This window comes from Gadus morhua, chromosome 16 (assembly GCF_902167405.1).
Source record: "Gadus morhua chromosome 16, gadMor3.0, whole genome shotgun sequence".
In the NCBI taxonomy this organism is placed as follows: domain Eukaryota; kingdom Metazoa; phylum Chordata; class Actinopteri; order Gadiformes; family Gadidae; genus Gadus; species Gadus morhua.
This window is the reverse complement of record NC_044063.1, coordinates 16,257,557-16,277,458: the sequence shown is the minus strand read 5'-3', so window position 1 is coordinate 16,277,458 and position 19,902 is coordinate 16,257,557. Positions and strand designations below refer to the sequence as shown.

At 43.7% G+C, this 19,902-nt stretch overlaps 1 protein-coding gene and 1 long non-coding RNA gene across 5 annotated transcripts in view; both read left to right on the top strand.

Moving 5' to 3' along the window:
* Positions 1-8,062: 8,062 nt before the first annotated feature.
* Positions 8,063-10,697, top strand: LOC115561807 (uncharacterized). The gene is made up of 11 exons (XR_003979973.1): positions 8,063-8,182; positions 8,271-8,318; positions 8,447-8,527; positions 8,610-8,690; positions 9,186-9,246; positions 9,351-9,401; positions 9,484-9,528; positions 9,738-9,802; positions 9,888-9,990; positions 10,127-10,165; positions 10,532-10,697. It is a non-coding gene; the product is annotated as an uncharacterized LOC115561807 (long non-coding RNA).
* A 3,825-nt stretch (positions 10,698-14,522) lies between these two features.
* Positions 14,523-19,902, top strand: part of fchsd2 (FCH and double SH3 domains 2) — a 55,600-nt gene continuing 50,220 nt past the window's right edge. For all 4 annotated transcript variants that reach the window (XM_030380674.1, XM_030380673.1, XM_030380672.1 and 1 more), the window contains exons 1-2: positions 14,523-14,808; positions 17,377-17,474. In XM_030380674.1, the coding sequence (XP_030236534.1) occupies positions 14,788-14,808; positions 17,377-17,474 (119 nt within the window). In that variant the 5' untranslated portion in view covers positions 14,523-14,787. The remainder of the gene's footprint in view (positions 14,809-17,376; positions 17,475-19,902) is intronic.

The window sequence follows — 19,902 nt, the reverse complement described above, 5'->3', positions numbered from 1 at the left end:
ATTAACGATGGAGATAAATTTATAGATAAAAAGAACAAACATCGTTTGATTCTTTGTCACGATGATTTCAAGCCACCATACACTTTGGCCCTTGAGGAGCTCACGGGACCTATAAAAACGAACGACGTTTTAACATTTTTATGTCGTTCTTGTAGAACACTACTAAAGAAATACCGTAGGAGCTATTGTGAAGTGGAACGGATCGGTTCATTGGTTAAATCCATGTCAAACGCTCATGCCGCTGTCAGAGTGAAACGATGCGCCAAATCCACACCAACCGGCGATAGTCGTGACCGCAAACGCATCGTCCCCGGGGAGAATCCTGCCCGACGGAGTCTCCAAGGTAATGTCAAAACAGGCTATGTTGTGGTCCTACCATTGTAATGAAATCAGATAGTCAGTAATCAGTAATTACATTATATTAAAATTAAACAAGATTGGATGTCTAGTTCCACAAACAATTTCGAAAACTTGTCTGTAGGCCTATAGCCATTTACCACCAACTGCTATTCATGTGTCTCTTTGGAAAACAATGTTATACTGTCCAGAGATGTGTCCACGGAAAGAGCCAAACATGCCAACTTTACAGCGCCGTCAAAGTCCTCTTCCAAACTCGCCATACTGCCTAGTTTTCGAGTTTGAGGGGGAGCACAATACGGTAACGCCAGCAACCGGAAGGGGAGGAGTCGCGGCCAAATCGGCCCCTAAGCAATAGACGCTGTCCACTTCCGTTCAGCCAGACTACCCTTTCCCTAATACCATTGAATTAATTGTTTTCTGGCCTTAATTCTGAAAACTGTCTTTGTTTATTTCATTTATTTTCCCAGAAATGGAAGCGTTTTATACGGAAGTCAAGCATTACCTCAATCTAAACACATACCACAGCCTAACAACAACCGCCCCAAACCCATGGAGCAGGAAGGCCAACATTAGGAGGCTCTCAAAGACCTACCTTCTGAAAGGTAAGTCACAGTGTGTCAAACGCAAATGCACATTTGAGCCAGTTTATCGTAAGTATTCTGTATTGGCACTATTCCTTTGCTTTTTTCTTCCAAGTACTGCCCAAAACATTTGCTTGTATTTAACCTTTATTTGTAACTTGGCAATTATACTAGATTTTCTGAAGCCACTAAGTTAACCCTAACCCTGTTGTCATAATGTTACCTAACCACAGATTGTGCATACACATTCATAAATGAAGTAGGGGTGCCCCCTAATAGTTAACTTGTTTGTTTTACTAGTAATGTTGTTATACGAAAGAAATGAGAGGGAATATTCTAAATGGAAAACTCTTAGTCAGGGCAGCTCTAAAATGAATTGTTTTTTCCCGCTGCATCAGATGAGGAGTTGTATCATAGGCACAAAAACGAAGCGAGATTGGTGGTGTGCACTAATGAGCGGGCTCGTGATGTCCTCCGGGAGTGCCATGACAACCTCGGCACTGGAGATCATCCAGGGAGGCGCAGGACAATGGACAAAATAATTTGTTATTTGCTTTGTCACACTTATGTAATACCATGATACCAGTAGATCTTGATGGAACTTTATTTCACTGCTTTAAAGGTTGATGAATGTCCCCGTTGTCAGCGTCAGGAAGGGATGAAGACGGTTGCCCCTGTCCTTCATCCTATTAATGTCAGCAAGGCATGGAGTGTCCTTGGAATTGACCTAATTGGTCCCCTTCCCACTACCGCTAAGGGCAAAAGGTAGCTTTATGCAGATAGATTGATAGATAGACACTTTATTGATCCCTTGGGAATGCTCCTTCAGGGAAATCAAAATTCCAGCAGCGGTGGTACAGACAAGACACATAAACAAGCAAGAAAAACACAAGCTAAAATGCAACAAGACATTGTATAAATAAATACATTTTAAAAAGAAGAAGCAGCAGCAGCAGATGTTAGAAGCAATTATATCTTATTTGTGTTAATAATGGAGTGTGTAGCAATAAATAAATAAATAAATAGATTATGCAAGCTCGATCAGTCTATCCTATTTCTATTTCCCTTTATCCACTGTACTGTACTCCTCCTGCTGCCCCCCCTCCTCCCTCCAAGTGCGGAGTTGTGGAGTGTGATGGCACGATGGACAAAGGAGTTCATTAGTCTGTTGGTGCGGCATCTGGGGAGGAGCAGCCTGTCGCTGAAGGAGCTTCTTTGGTTGCTGATGACAGTGTGCAGAGGGTGGCTGGTGTCATCCAGGATGGCCAGAAGCTTCTTTGTGGTTCTCTCCTCTGCCACTGTCACCAGACAATCCAGCTTGAAGCCGACCACAGAGCCGGCCCGCCTGATGAGCTTGTCAAGCCTGGAGGAGTCCCTCTTGGTTGTGCTGCCTCCCCAACACACCACAGTGTAAAAAAGGATGCTGGCGACCACCGACTGATAGAACATTGACAGAAGTTTACTACAGATATTAAAAGATCGCAGCCTCCTTAATTTTGCTTGGGCCTTTCTTGTAGAGGTGGTCGGTGTTGATTGCCCAGTCAAGTTTTTTGTCAAGCCACACTCCCAGGTACTTGTAGCTGCCCACGGTTTCCACCTCTACCCCATTGATGTCCACTGCTTGGGGGCGTGGCCTTGACTTCCCAAAGTCTATAAACAGCTCTTTGGTTTTTGATGTGTTGAGCTGCAGGCTGTTTGCTTGGCTCCAGGTGACAAAGTCTCTCACTAGAGTCCGGTTCTCCTCCTCTTGGTCCCCCCCTATACACCCCATGATGGCTGTGTCATCAGCATACTTCTGAATGTGGTACGATTCAGAGTTATGGCTGAAGTCTGAGGTGTATAAGGTGAAGAGAAGAGGGGCCAGCACAGTCCCCTGAGGCGCCCCAGTGCTGCTGATTAAGATGTCGATGTGGTGTCCTTTAATCTAACAAACTGTGGTCTATCTATGAGGTAGTTGGTGATCCAAGTTATCAGGTGGGGGTCCACTTGCATAGCTGACAGTTTGTTTTGTAGTATGAGGGGCTGGATTGTGTTGAAGGCACTAGAGAAGTCTAGGAAAATAATCCTGACTGTGCCCGCCCCCTTGTCCAGATGTGAGTGGGCCCGGTGTAGGAGATACAGGATGGCATCCTCCACACCAACCCCTGTCCGGTAGGCAAACTGTAGTGGATCCTGAGCGTGCAGCACCTTAGGCCTGAGGTGTCTGAGAAGGAGCCGCTCCAGGGTCTTCATCAGATGTGATGTGAGTGCCACCGGTCGGAAGTCATTCAGCTCACTAGGTCGGGTTTTCTTTGGAACCGGAGCTATGCAAGATGTCTTCCAGAGGGTGGGCACTCTCCCTAGTTGTAGACTGAGGTTGAAGACGTGCTGAAGCGGCTCCTCAAGTTCAGCAGCGCAGGTCTTCAACAGGCGTGAGCACACATTATCTAGGCCCGCTGCTTTCTTTGGGCGAGCTTCCTCAGTTCTCCTCTGACCTGGTCAGCAGCAATAATGCAGGGAGGAGGGTCCACTGGGGTGTTTGAGGAGAGATTGGTAAGAGGGGGGTGGAGAGCGGTGTCCAATGGTGAGGGGAAGGGGGGATCCAATGACGGTGGTGAAAGTGAGGGTGCCATTATGTTGGTGCCTTGGCTGGGTGGGAGGGGGGATGGTTGGTCAAACCTGTTGAAAAAGATGTTAAGCTGGTTTGCCCTCTCCACAGTCCCCCCCTCTGTACTGTTTTTAGCTTTGTGGCCTGTGATGATTTTCACACCATCCCAGACCTCCCTCATATTGTTCTCCATCAGTTTGTGCTCCACCTTTCTCCTGTAGCTCTCGTTCGCCTCTTTCAAACACTGTTTCAGCTCACGCTGTGCTGTCTTAATCACCTCCTTGTCCCTGCTCCTGAAGGCTGCCTTCTTCTTATTAAGGACAGTTTTGACGTCACACGTCACCCAAGGCTTGTTGTTTGGATAGCAGCGAACAGTCCGAGTAGGGGCGACTACATCTGTGCAGAAGTTTAGATAGTCTGTCAGGCAGTGTGTCAGCCCCTCTATGTCCTCACCGTGCGTAGTTAGTAGTACACTCCAGTCTGTAGTTTGGAAGCAGTCTCTGAGGGCATCCTCTGCTTGAGGAGACCATCTCCTCAAGGAGCGTGTTGTGACAGACTGCCTCTGCACTAGGGGGGTGTATTGTGGCTGCAGGTAGACCAGGTTGTGGTCTGACTTCCCAAGTGGGGGGAGGGGGGTGACCCTGTATGCATCCCTAACATTTGCATACAGGAGGTCAATTGTCTTGTTGTTTCTAGTTGGGCAGTTCACAAACTGATAAAAAACAGCCAGAGTAGAATCCAGGGTGGCATGGTTAAAATCACCGGAAATTAAGAAGAAAGCCTCTGGGTGTAGAGTCTGAAGCCTTGCTGTGACAGTGTGAATCTTGTCACAGGCAGTGGCTGCGTCGGCTCTCGGAGGAATGTAAGCACACACAGCGATCACGTGACTAAACTCCCTCGGTAAATAGTATGGCCGGAGGCTGACAGCTAGTAGCTCTAGGTCCCGGCAGCATGAAGCCTTCTTCACAGAGATATGTCCTGGGTTACACCAGCGAAATTATTTAGGCTAAAAGCCCACTGTAAACACAGTAAACAACACATATAGGCCCACACACAGCTACTAAAGATAAAAATTGTATTTGTTTTTCACTCACCGTTTGACTTCTTTACGGGAAAAGTATTAGTCCTTGTATAATGTGCGCTTCATAAATTCACCTCTTGTGACCGTTCAAGCCCACATCAACTGTCTGGCTCGGTGAAGTGCACTGCTGGAACTTAAGCTATCGTCTTTTATTTTTGGTTTCATTATCACACATGTGGAATTGGCCTATTCGGCATATTGAACCGTCGGCCTAATGCGCCTCCTTTTTGAAAAGTCGGACAAACGGACCTTCGGACCAATGGGTTCCGTTTTCGGAACATTGAACCGTCGGCATAGTGGCATGTCGATCTAATGGGAAATATTTCGGACCATTGAGACGTCGGAACAATGAGGCGTCGGAATTACGGCATGGCACCCTTACCACAGGCTTTTGTGTCTCTATCGGCTCTCACGGCGCTGAAACCCGGCAGGTTCACGTTAGTATCTGGGATGAGGTGGGTAAGCCACGTCTCTGTGAATATTAGCAGGCTGCTCTCCCGGTAGATCCGCTGGTTAGTTAAGGCCAAATCTAGCTCATCAATCTGATTTGGCAAGGCGTTCACGTTCCCCATTGTGATGGAGGGGATTGATGGCTTAAAACGCCTCAGATTGTCCGCTAGCCAAGCCTTTAGCTTAGCGCCAGCCTTACAGCCCAGATATCTCCTCCTCAGCGCTGCCGGTATACGGTGCCGTACGCCGGCTTGTGTGCTTGTTTTCAGAGCCAACAACTCTTCTCTCGGATAAACAAGAGAACTTGTGCGTGGCTTCTCTTTAAAGTGCGTCATATCCATGGATATATATTAAAACACCCTACTCCTGCACAAGGTTGCAGGAGTAGCAAAACATTAAGAAAATAAAGTTAAAAACAACACAGTACTACGGAGCAACTGGAAAGGCTGCCGTCTCGCACAGCGCCATGGCAACGTATAAGCCAGATAATGATAATCCAGAGCCCCTCTGGAGAGCATTAAGACCACTGCCCCTCTGGAGCTCGTGTGCATTGACTTCTGGTCAGCCGAGGATAGTAACAACAAGTCTGTGGATGTGCTAGTGGTCACTGACCATTTCACCAAATGAGCACATGCTTTCCCCTGCAAGGACCAGACGGCGAGGAAAGTGGCGAAGAAGCTCTGGGACAACTTCTTCTGTGTCTACGGCTTCCCTCAGCGTCTCCACTCTGACCAGGGTGCGAACTTTGAGAGCGAGCTCATCGCTGAACTTCTGAAGCTGGCTGGTGTCAACAAGTCTCGGACCTCCCCATACCATCCCATGGGGAACGGCGGCACAGAGAGGTTCAACGCACTCTGGGCAACATGCTACGGTCTCTCCCTCCCAGATCCAAACAGAAGTGGCCCCAAATGGTCCAGATGATGACATTTGTCTATAATTGTACGGCACATGAGACAACTGGCTTTGCGCCATTCTATTTGATGTTTGGGAGGGTCCCTCGGCTGCCGGTTGACCTCCTATTCAAGAATGTCCTCTGTGACGAGACAGTCTGTGACTATGATGCCTATGTGAAGTCTCGGGCGAGCGACCTCCACTCTGCTATGCTCCTGGCTCAGAAGAACTCTGCAATTGAGCAGAAACACCAGTCTGACCAGTATAACAAAAAGTTCAAGGGTCTGCCTCTCTCCGTCGGTGACCAGGTTCTTCGGTTGTTCTCACGGTTGTGGCCTCCAAGCCTTCTCTCCACATCTATAAGATCAGGGATCGAGCCGGACATGAGAGGGTGGTGCACCAGAATCTCCTGTTCCAGGTCAGCTTCCTCCCCTTGGATGTGAGTCTGGATACCCTGGGCGTCGGCAGTGTCAATGATGGCTGCCCCAAGTCAAACTTACCTGAGTGTGAGGCATCAGCAATTAAGACAGACTGTGGTGCAGTTGATCCCACTATGGCTGATTCGCTCTCCTGGGTCAGTGAGGGTAGCGATGACCGTACAGCTTCGTGGGTCCGTGAACGGTCTCCAGTCAGGGATGAGGATGACACTGGCAGTCGTGACTTACCTATTCTGATGGTCTCTCCTGCATTGGATAGGCTTGCTGGTGCTGGTACCCCGTTGTCATCCCCCTCCTCTGAGCCCCATGTCTCTCCGGTAATTGATGCTCATCCTCAGAGTTCTCAGACAAGTGATCGACACACCTCAAGATTTGGGAGAGTTATCAAGCCAGTCTTTAGGTTCATAGAGTCCATGGCACAACTGGAAACGGTTCTGGGTGTTCGGCCAGTATCCACTGTAGTCCATGTTTGAGCTTATGTGACAGGTGTCTCCTGGTATTACCCATGGCAAGTGAATTATTATTGTTTTTATTTATTTGTTTATTTTTTTTTATTTGTTATTATTTGCCCGGTCCGAGTATGGCCTAAGTATGTGTGGTGTAAATGGCACTTCACGTTGTCTATAGTGTTCCCAGGGGCTTAGCTAACTTCTGGGTACTCTTAACTCTTTATTGGGTGGCACATATTGCCGAAGTCTTGGTTTTCTTGTGGTCAGTTTACAGTCCGGTCTGGGCAAGTTTTATTAATGGTTCAAATGTTTGTGTAATTCTGGGGGGTGAGTGTAACAGGGTGTCATATCTCTTAAATTATAATTAGACAAAATTGCCTTTGTTTTGTTCCATTACCTGAAGTTTAGCTTTCCATGCCGCCTTATCTGCCCCTTTCTATTTGATTTTGTTCTTTGATTTGGCTCCACCTCCTTATGTACTCCCGCCCACATTCCAGAGAACCCCATAAGTTTCCCGCGCCCCCTGCCCTCTTCCCTTTGTTCTTATTCCCTTGGGAAGAGGTGTATATAGATATATATCTCAATTACTCCTGAAATTATGTTTTAAGAAACAATTACATTACAATTATTTCATATTTTTTTCAGATATACGACAACATAAAAGTGGCCCAGAAAAGGCAGAAGAAGGCCTTTGAACAGGCGAAGGGGAAGAAATTTCAGTCTTTCTTATTCAAAGATGGGGATGAGGTCATGAAGGCCAACATGAGGAAGCAAGGGCGAAAAGGGGGCAAACTAGAAGGCAACTGGTCCGGGCCTTATGTAATTTCCTCCTTGTCGTCCAAGGGTGTGGCAACGCTGACCAGCAGGACAGGGGTTCAGCTGAAACAGAAGGCCAATGTTTCCCAGCTGAAGCCTTTCATTAGGCCTACATTCAGAGGTAATATAATTCTTAATATGAGGACACTTTGAAACTCCATTCCAAATACACTCTCTTGCACAGTACATTATCCTTCTCATTGGACTCCTGCAAGCCCGAGCCTGATGTCCCGACCCAATTGGCCACTGACCACCAGTATGCCTCCACTGGAGTGGTCTATTTAAAGAAAATAAATCCTGTTCAGGACATGCTGGTATAGATTTCTACTTTTACACAATCATAGAAGGGTTATTTTTTTTAATGTTTTCTTTTCTGGTTTAAAGTAAGTTTTGCAAACTTTCATTTGTAGCTCAACTATGCCCTTGACCTTAGCAGACCTGGAGGTGAAATGCTGGTCAAAGAGGGGGATGTCTGCCTGACAAGGGAAGACTTTTGGAGCTTGTGCCTTCCTAGGAACATGGAGTCCAATGTAGGCATAGGGAAGCGTTTAACATGTAGGGTATTTTTGAAAAAAAAAAGAAAAAAAAGAAGTTACTTTTGTTACTCTTTTTTTTCAGATTGGAAACGCATGTTTCAAACTTGTGGCGGAGGCCGCCCGAAGACATGTGAGGCTTTGTCATTTGTTGACCTGTGAAACATTGTATTTTTTTCCAAATCATTTCAACAGTTTTGTATTGCAATTTTCCCATGTGGTGCACTAATTACTATGAATATTTCATCTCAATCAATACAGGGAAAAGACATCCACGTTGTTGACGCTTATGTGGTTCCAACTTGGAAGTCTGAAACAGTGGACCCTATGGCTGGTCTTCCAGTACGTCATTATTTCCTGTAAGCTTCTGTGTAGTTTGAGACTGACCAACAGTAAATGCCCAAAAATGTGTTCAAATTGCTAGGGTGACCTGCTGCAGAAGGACCTAATCATCCTCCCTGCCTGGAGCCGACAGCCAGGGAAAGCAGACCACTATGTGCTTTGCGTGAGTCTATTACAGATACCCTCAACCGGTGAAGTAAAAATTAGCTGCAGTTTTGGGATATGTTTTCATTCCTAATTATGGACTGTTTGTGATCTGAGCTGTTCTGTGAATGGTTGACAGGTCATGAAACCAGCAGATAGAGAGCTCATTTTGCTGGACTCTCTAGAACCAGAAGGGTTTGGTGACATTCGTTACCAGGACATTTTTAGGTTTTGTAACATATGGACAGCTATCATCCCTGTTCTGTGGCTTGCATGGATATTGTACAGATTTCATAGTATTCTATTGGCAAGGGTTGTCAACTGATTTAGATTCAATTTCTAATACAATTCATTCAAAAAACAATGTCTGCAACCGGATACTATGAAATATAATCAAGCCTCGTTCAAAGGCCATTTTCAAGGTTAGCCCTGTTCAGTGGCTATAAATGCTATTTTTGCTTGCAATGGTATTTCTGAAGTAAGGACACCTAATCATTTTGATTGGTCTTCACAGGGACCTAGCACAGCGCATTGCCCCAGGCCAGTGGAGAACTAAACATGGCAGAGACTTGGAGGTACAGTTCTTTCGTTTCATGTACTTGCATATGCATGTTTTTATTTTCCTTTAGCCCATGTCAGTGTGGTATTGCCCATCTAATGCCTTGCCTATGTCTTACAGAGTTTCCCGTGCCAAACCACCGGCAATTACTGTGGTGTCCTCATCCTGATGGTAAATATCTTATGTAGTCTCTATTTAAGGTGTATTGGTATTATTTGACACTGTCATAACTTCATATGTTTCCCTTTTACAGTACGCATTCTGCACCTGCACAGATGCTCCATTTCTTTTCACCGAGGTCAGTATTTTATTTATGGGACAAAGGAGACATAAAACCAACACCACTGTGTTGTTTCTTTTTAACGTTTATTTATGGAGACTTTACTCAAAACAGTAACTGGCATGCAAAATGTTTAATGTTGAGCAGAGAAGTTATAAGTACTGATTTTTGTCTGAAAATGACAATTAGTACTCAACCTAATGCATATATTCTTCCATTACTTTTAGCTGGACATGGCAGACATCAGGAAATGGTGGTGCATTTCCCTGATGGAACGTTTCCAGATCGATGGGTATGACAGAATTTTGAAAGTAATTTCTTAAATAATTTTTTTTTATAAATAGGTTTAACTATTATGTTACTATCTCACTCAAAAGCCACGGACGGATGCTTGCATACTGAAACAAGGAGGCACGAGCATTGCTCGCAGGGTTGGAGCCAGTGTTTAGGGTCCCAAAGGCCAGAAAGACTGAACATAAGGTGACATGCTTGAAGAAATGCAGTTTTGATCATACATGCATATATATATTTATATCAATCTGTCTGTACATCGTTTATCCATACTAAGCTTTTTTTTAATGTAATTGAACAATAAGAGTTTATTTGTCCTTTAAAGGTTCAGTCTCAGAAGTCCGACCTGTGCTTCATTTCGGAGGTAATTGTTTTTACTTCACTGGTGCTGTAATTATTATTAACTCATCGACTGCTTTCTTTAGCTCTTTAAAGGACATTGATAAAGAATTAAACACTTTACATCCCATATGTTTTTGTGGTTTTGGAAACCAAATGGGCACATATTGGGATGGGTTATAATCAATTTACATATAATTTTCGATATTCAAATTGCTGTAGCCTTATGCAAAAAAGCTTTAAACGCCCCTGTGGAGGTGGGGCGGCGTCTTGCCTGCAGGGGGAGTATGCAGCACCGGATCTGCTGGGGTGATGGGGTCTGATTGCGGACAGGTGTCTGCAATCTGACCCAATCAGGAAGTGTGTATTTATGTGCCTGCTTGTCTTTCAGTGAGGGGTTGAGAGAGAGAAGGAAGACGCTCTCTGCGAGCCAGAGAGAGCGTAGCTAGACCACGGGACGGACTGAACGAATATTCGTCGTTGTCCATTTGTTCATGTACATTGTGTTTATTTGCCACGAACAGGAAATAAACCGGAGTTCGCTTAATTTTCACCAAGAACTGTGTCCTGACTCATTGGAACCCGTTACAGCCCCATTGCGTTTGAAACTGTGTTGTGTTATCTATGATCTTGCCTGACATATATTTTACAGTTGCCAAAGTCAGTGCTGTCTGACATCCTCACTGAGGTGGTACTCCAAGAGGGAGATAAAGCTTACCCAACTCTGGCTCTGGTGTGTTCCACCTTCAGGGACATATTGTCCACTGACAAGTTCAAAAGACAGGCACATTTTCTGTGGCTCAACAGTAAGTGCTTCAGTGAAGGGTGCATCAGTGTACAATATCCTAATTTAATCTAATAATGTAATGTCCTGTGGGGTCTATACATGTTTTTACTGCTCTATAAAAATAAATGTGCTCTTTCATCTTACACTTTGTTTGTCACAGGCATCACTACATGGTGTAGAGTAGTGATGGGCAAATGAAGCTTTGGTGAAGCACTGAACCACTTAGGCACATTGTTTCGAAAATGGGTTCATTACTTGAAGCTTCAGTAACAGTGACCTCTCCTGGTGAAGTGCCAAGGCTGCAACTAAATTAGCCTGGCTAGCTAGTGGCCAGGAGGCTTTAAGACAGTGACGTAAATCTAGTGCGCACGCACCAAATCTCGCACGCACGCACGCACGCACGCACGCACGCACACACACACACACACACACACACACACACACACACACACACACACACACACACACACACACACGTATACAAAGATTGTGATATCATTATTCTTTACAAATTAAGACAAATGAAGTTGTCTATTGTGCTATTGGGGAGAGTGCTTGGGGAAAATAAGAATGTGCTGGGAAAATATGGCAGAAGTTGGCTCTGCTTGTGTAACCAGGGGGTATGTGGGATAGGGAATACTCAAAAGATTTTGATTCAGGACCATTATTTTTTCAACACTTTTTGGACTGAGCATGTTTCTTTTTTTGCTCGCAACTTCTCCACAACTTCATCCACGAGAACACTTGTTCAGAAGGAACAGATGAGGCCGGTGTACATAAACATTGTTGTGCCAGCATGAAGAGATGAGGGTACACATTTTGTGATTGATCTAGTACTCCACCTCGGATATTTCCAGAGGTGGATCGGTCATGTACCGCTGAACAGAATAAAGTGTTTCCACATGTCAGAACGACCTCACTTCCTAGATGTTTCCATAATGATGATAAATCAATACGTAATGACTGTCACAGTATGAGATAGGCTACTATGAACCAAACGCAATGTTGTGCATTAAAGTTTTTATGCTTTGAAGGCGCTAGAATTCAGACTCGAAACGAGGCAGTGCCAGTTGTAGTGGCAGTGTGTGGCGCCGCAAACCACTCAGGCGATTCATTCAGAGAAAGAAGCAGTTGCTGTTTCTGGCGTCATATGTCACGTGATTTTCCGTACCAAAGCAACCTCCGAAGCAGTGGTTAAATGGTTAGTGTAGTTAATGGTATGAAGCACGTATCGAAGCTTCAGTGTTGGACTGCCATCACTAGTGTAGAGTATCCGCCAACTACAGAGCAGAGTTCTACACCATGTACAGTATTGGGACCTGCATGGCATGTGGTCGGCTCTACAAAGTCTGCACAGGTTCTTAACTTCGATAATAGGGACTTTAAGCAGCAACGTTTTATGGGAGGCAACGGCATCGGGTTGCCGTAATATAACTCAAGTATCACTTAGCCACTCTTGACAAAACACCCATTCCTCCTTATAAACAGACGGACTACTGGAACAGGAGGTGATAACATAAATTCCAGAATGCCATAAGTTGTTCTCGAGGTAGCCCTCCACTCAACTGTTGCTGCTCCAAGTCCCTAATCTTATGCGTCAGAAGGCCTACATGAAGTGTTGAGGTCATCCCTGTATAGACCCGCATGCAAAGTGTGTGGTTAGACTATGATTTCATTTTTTTTTTCTGTTTTAGGATATATTGGTACAGGGAAAAGAGGCAAACTGGAAGGAATATATTCCGACAGCTACGACGGGGGGTATAGGCTACTGTGATGACATCTGCCGTCCAAGATCATAGGTAGGCTACATTTAAGTTGTAAATATGGATACAAATCCCTGACGAGACTAATTGTATGAAGTTGAAGGTCTCAAGATAAATACATCTGCACACCTCTGCTTCTTTCAGATGGTATTCACCCCCCCCCCCCCCCCTTCCCGTCGAGAGGAGTGGAGATATGGCTTGATGACTATTGTTTTCCGAGCCTGTGGGAATACACCTGTGCGATATCGCCACTGCAGGCCACATGAATAAAAATATATATAATAATATACAAATATGTCAGTGTGTGTGCCCGTGTGTGTGTATCCAAACACATACACTGCAATTCACATACACACATACAGCTCAGTGTAAATCCATGAAAACATCATGTTTCGATCCCACGGCCAATTGAGGATATATTCATGAACGCGGTAACACATTATATCGATTCTTATAGGCCTACCTTGAATATTTTACAGATGTTTGTTAAATTATAGAGCAAAGATACCCCTAGTGGAAACGAGGAAAATGTTACATTATTTATTGTTATTAGTTGTATAGGCAAGGATACAATTCATTGAACATCTGGAAAAACATAAAAAAATAAATCTATTTTTAAGGAATAGGATGAATAACTAATCTGAACACATTCATGAATTCATCCTCAATTCACCATGGGATCTAAACATGCCGTTTTTTATGGATTTACATTTAGCTGTTCCTCAGTTGTATCAATTTATTGTCTTATTTATTCTGTTTTGTATGAGCAAATAAAATCTCATCAATCATATGACTGTCCAAGTTCTTCATTTTCAGTTAATAGAAACTAGAAAATACTGTCTTAATATCTAACTTTAACAATGCCAATCCTTACTTTAACATATGTGAAAATAAAAATATGCATTCATCAGTGCTTTTAGACGTGTTTCCAATGGCTTTGTGAGAGAACGGGCTCCGTGCAATGAAATCAAAGCCAAAACTGATTGAGCACCGTATATAAACAACACTCCCGGGTTTTACCGTTGGCTTGTGTCGATACTTCATCAGTAAGCGGAGGACCCCGAACCGATCTGGCAGCCGAACACATTTGGTACTCACACCTATAGTCCCATATGTTTGGTTGCAGGGATGGAGGCATCAGGCACTAAGTTCTTAAATACAGCAATTTTTTAATAGGTGGGTTAAACTTCCATTGTGAATATTTTACTATCCTTTTTAATTGTAACCCTTGCTGAGCGACTCCATGTGATGTAATTTAAGTGGGCTTTCATTTCGGCCTACTTGTTAACGTTCGAAGCACCTTCCCACGGTCCCACCTATACTCTCGATGCAAAAAAAATACTGAAATAAATGAAGAGATGTGTTACATAAAAATGTAATGTTTGAGCTGAGTACTGAAAATAGTTTCGACCCACTGTCAACTCAAACTACCAAAGAAGCGGAGATTGTCTGGATACATCGAGCGATTTATCAGTGATCGACTGCGGTTTCTTGTTGCTATGCAGTTCTGCGGATCCCAGTCTCCTGTCAATCGTCTTTATGAATCAACAAAGAAAACCATTAACACCAAACAAGGATTACTGCATCCCCTTGCTTCGTAATTTTGATGTCAAAACAGGTTACTCAAACACGATAATGATTTTGGTTCGAGTTATGATGACACCATGGGACACCAGATGCAAACAAAGATAATCTGTTCCGTTTTGAAGGGAAGCCGGAGGTTATTTCGTCCATCACCACAGCGTGGTGCTGTTGAGCTGAGCTGACGTGGGCTTCCCCGTTAATTTACCCATATCCTTTGCCTTTTCTTCTCCGCGATTCTGTCACCCAGCTTCACAACACGGTACAGTGGAACACAGTCCTCTGGCTGTAGAGGCAACTAAGCAGAGTGTGATTAGTCTACCGTGATAGCTTCAGTTTTTGGTCTTAAAAAAGCTATCTATCACTGATCATGGACGCTGGTGTAAAAATCTGACTTCCTATTCTCCTCCCTTATATTGGGGGGTTTTATAGCAACAAACACTGGATCCAAGCTGGATTTATTTGGAATTATAACACATTTCGCAGGGGCAATACCATTCATGTCAATACTCCAAAATGCAACCACCGCCGAGGAAGGTGAGGTTTTTCCAGTGTTTCTCGCTAACCGTGCAGACGTGTTTCAGTAGTAGTAGTAGTAGTATTTGACGTGTTTCAGCCTAAATGTGATGCTGCTGTTGCTCTGAGAGCCAAAGATAATATCCCTTTCTAGCTAATGTTAGCCAAATTCGCTAGCTATGCTGAGTTAACGTAGTAGTCAAAACGGCACATGCATGTGCATACAATCGAAAGCGTTTTGACTCAAATCATCCATGAATATCACGGATGATTTACTGAAGCTATTTTAGCCACGACATGCCAGTCAGTACCCAGAAGATGCTGTGATTGTCGTCCCATTACCTTTCCAGCCACAGCGCAACAGCAGTGCAAATAAATTACTCAACAAAAGGTGACCTATGATAAGACACATCCTCAATGCAAAAATCCACATAATCGAAAACACCGCTTTAAGACAGTAGCCTCAGAATAACGTGAACGCTAATGTCATAGCGATGCTCGTCGGCGAAATGTACATACGGTCGTGCAAACACCCCCTCTCCCCCCAGACAACTAAATATCTAATCGTATTTGATCTAGGCCCTGTGTATATTGAGGTGGCGTTGCTGGATAAGAACAAAACAAAAAGTGACAATGTTAATATAGTTCAGTTGTTACCCGAATGCATGTTATTTTGTGTTTGATAGATCCATGCCGGATAACTAATTACCCTTGTGTGGCACCTCTGCTGGGCTTTCTTTTAATTATGAGTTAGTCCCACTGGTGCCTCTAGATTTTGCAAACTGAATAACCCAAAGCGTGACACATAATGCGTGTGTGAGTCTGCATGGACCACACACACACACACACACACACACACACACACACACACACACACACACACACACACACACACACACACACACACACACACACACACACACACACACACACACACACACACACACACACACAGGCAGACAGACATGCACATCCTATTTTCTTTCCTTTTTTCTTATTTGTGTGTGACAGACTGAATTATTAATGTGTCAACACACATGCACGCCCCCTAACCCTTAACCCCATGTAACCAAAGGTTATATCTATGTTTATTGACTCATGTTCATTTCAACACTGTGTGTAGTTACATATTCTGTTGTGTCATATGTATACATGAATATCAGTGATTCATGTTTAAACCTTGTTTGCTTCCAACTTCAACACCTTTCTATAAAATAACCCTTACTCACTCTGTCTGAGAAGTGAGAACCCAGTCTTTCTGTTTCGTTTTAACCTTGTTTGCTTCAATCAGTCTGTTTAACTCCATCACTTCCCACTTTTTTCTTTCTCACTCACTCTTCCTCTCTTCTTTTTTATTTTGCTTGACCAATTCTCTCATGTGCCGTCCCCCCCCTCCACCTGTAGTTTTCCTCTGAAGGAGACAAAATACCAAGTAGTAATTTAAGTCTTAATGATGTTATGAACCACCCCATACTTATCTTCAAAAGCAAAGGAAATAAAGGAAGTGTGTGTGTGTGTGTGTGTGTGTGTGTGTGTGTGTGTGTGTGTGTGTGTGTGTGTGTGTGTGTGTGTGTGTGTGTGTGTGTGTGTGTGTGTGTGTGTGTGATTGCCAGCGTGTAATGACTCCTGGGAGTGTAGGCCTAACTGACACAGTATGTGGGGTTATATTTGTGCTAATTTATGTAGCTGTGTGGGTGGGTGTTTGTATGTGTAATGTGTTTTGTTTTTTCTAGAACCGTCATGAATTTCCCACTGTTACCGCTGTGAATAGCCAATGGAATTCTCCCGACAATTAACAATGACCTTCCCAGTGACTCTCAGCTTGTGTGTTGTTGTGTATTACGTGCAGGTGTGTGCACGTTGTTTGTTCATACGGCTACTGTGCACATCATCATAAAGATCAATCGGCCCCTGAAACCTTACACCATCAGCTTCTTAGCCAACAAACTAAGAACCGAAAAACATGGACAGAAAATGTTCTGGTCTGACTGTTATCCTGTGTCCTTGTCAGAAAGCTGAGCAATGTATTTTACTTGAAACTTGTGAATAAAAAAAACAGATATTTAGTCTGGAAACTGCACAGTTTGCCAAGTGTCATCCATTCTCATGGCATATTAAGTATCGGTTTTGGCAGTATTGACTGAATAAAAAAAGCCTTTTGTATTTTTGACTACAGGAGTCTAAAACAATGTAATCACTATACAGAGACAAAACCTTCAATGCCAATAGAAAGACAACGTTTGATTGTGTAAAAATGGAGGGAACCACCCAGAAGATCATAACAGTCATGGATATGCTGAGAATGTGTCCCGATCAGCTTTTCTTTAATTCCTAATCGCACACACTAAAGATGCTCCGGTGCAAACTTGTCCAGCTGACCCCAGTTTCTAGGTTTGAACCCCAATGACTTCAGTCTACTTGTAGGCGTTATCAAGCAAGATGACCCCTACGGGCTTCCTCATGATATGGGTTTTGAACAAAGTCACTGTAACTCACTATGACTAAACATCTAAATTGTAAAAACTTTAAGAATGAAGACTTAATGAAAAGGACGAGGGGGCTTTAACCACTTTGTGTTGTGTTGTTCAGGTCAAAGTGACGCAGGAGTTGAAGAACACGCACACAGACCAGATGACCAGGCTGCACTTCAAACACCAGACAGAGTGCGACCTGCTCGATGATATGAGGTACAAGAGTCACCAACACACACACAAACACACACACACACACACACACACTGAGAAACATACATTCCCAGAGAAACAGCCACAGAGAAAAACATATATATACTGTATATAAGAACAAAACACACACACACACACACACACACACACACACACACACACACACACACACACACACACACCCAGCAAGCACATGCAGGTTTACTTTACTAATGAACTTTTCTGAATCTCATCCCAGTATCCTGTAACCCATCTCTCCTTGTCTGTCGCAAATAACACTCATATACCCACACTGCCCAATTATCAACAACAAAGACATGAAGGAGGAAAGTGTAACTTAATTTGGCCATCTACTGGTGATGACTGACCATTGGGTTTATTATAATTATTACAATGTTATTGTTATTACTCCACCACGCACACACACACACGCACACACATACACACACACACACACACACACGTCACACACACACACACACACACACACACACACACACACAGACACAGACACAGACACACACACGCACAGACTTCTGTCGACAGTCATAGTTTAGTTTTGTTGAGATTTCAGGGGTGTATGGAGGGAGGCAGCGGGGAAGAGAGGAGTATTCTCATTCCAGTTTACTTAAGCACACAAGACCAGGGAAAAAACGAAGGAATTTCCTGCTGTCTTCTTCCTGCTCTTTCTCTCTCTGTCTCTGTCTCTGTCTCTGTCTCTGTCTATGTCTCTGTCTCTCTTTTGCTTTCTTTCCTTTCTTTTCATTTTTTGTGTCACTTTCATCATGTTGCTTTATTTAAATCAGTAAGGTTTTTATTCTTCATTCCCCTTTGTATTGTGTGTGTGTGTGTGTGTGTGTGTGTGTGTGTGTGTGTGTGTGTGTGTGTGTGTGTGTGTGTGTGTGTGTGTGTGTGTGTGTGTGTGTGTGTGTGTGTGTGGGCACAGACGTTTTGAGTGCATTTTTCTGTGTGCTGTCCAATGAATATCTGGCGGATTCCTGTTTTTGGCATTGGGGGAAAACGTGTTTCCTTATTCCCTTGCTGTCCCAGTGTTGATTATTTATGACAGTATGCTTCTAATGCTAAGTTCTCTATTCCTCACCTTCCTTCTCCATGTATCAATTTATAATTGTTGCTTTTTCGGTTCTCTCTGTCCTGTCTATTTACAATGCACAGAATCATTCAGTCTTTATTCTGAAACAAATGATTCTGAAAAAAGGATTCATACAAATGCCTATGTCTGTTTTACGTACACTTGGGGGAAAAGCAGTATGCCTGTTGCATATATAGATATTGGCTTTCAGTCTTTCACATTGTATTATTACATATTGATGTTGATGCATTGGAATGAACCATCATGGGAACTGCCCAGTTTGGTTCATTTCAATACATCAACCGAACAACATGATCAAGGGTTGGGGGAAGTGCAGCTAACTTCAGTGTTGGGTGCACTTTTTGCTGAGAGGCGAAAGCATATGTCTGGCTTGACTTGTCTCTGGCTTTGGCACAGACATGATGGGACCCAAAACTGGTGTCTTTAGTGAATTCAAACCAAACTGCTATGAATACAGGTGTGAACACATACAAGATGCAACGGAAGATCTCATGACTCAAAACCAAATTGGAAGGGAGACGCGTTTAACCACATTGTCAATGGATTGTGAACACAACCATCTTTTTATGCATTTACAGGGGAATGGTCGTTTCCAGATATCTATGCATCGCACATTGCTCAAGAGAATGTTTTCTTTTCTACAGAAAGGAAAGTGAAATATATCTCAACAGATGTGACACTGAATTACTTGCTTACTACTACAATATAATAAATCATATAAATCTACTACTACTACAGAATTGTCCATTTGTATTACCATGAAATTGTGTGTCTTCAATTGGGATTACAACTAAAGACAATACTCTTCCATTCCGTCCACCCAGTATCTGCCCTGACCTTAAATCCCTCACCAATCCTCACAGTGGATTATAACAGGGACAGCAGCTTCATTGAAACCAATTGGTCCCGGCGCTGCGCTGGGCCACTTGTTCTGGTTCAATTAGCTTAATAAAACAAGACATGATAAAGTTCAATCTTGCCACTGTCAATTACCTTAACTCCTCCGATCTTAGATAAAATGTGAAGCAAGTATTAATATGTCAGTTCATAGGGGGGGGGGCAAGCCTACAGTTACTCTTCAATCCAAGACACACACACATTTACACAAACAGAACTATATATATTCTAACCGAATGTAAATGTGGCTCTCTGGGCCTACCGGTTGGCTGGCACACTCTATAGCCATATAGCATGATGGCAAAGAAAACTCAGAAAGAAAGGGGGGCAGTGAGCTTTATCCCGAGAGAGAGAGGGAGAGAGAGAACAGCAGGGAGTCAGAGAGAGGGAGTCAACTTAACGTCCTCAATCCAGTTAAAT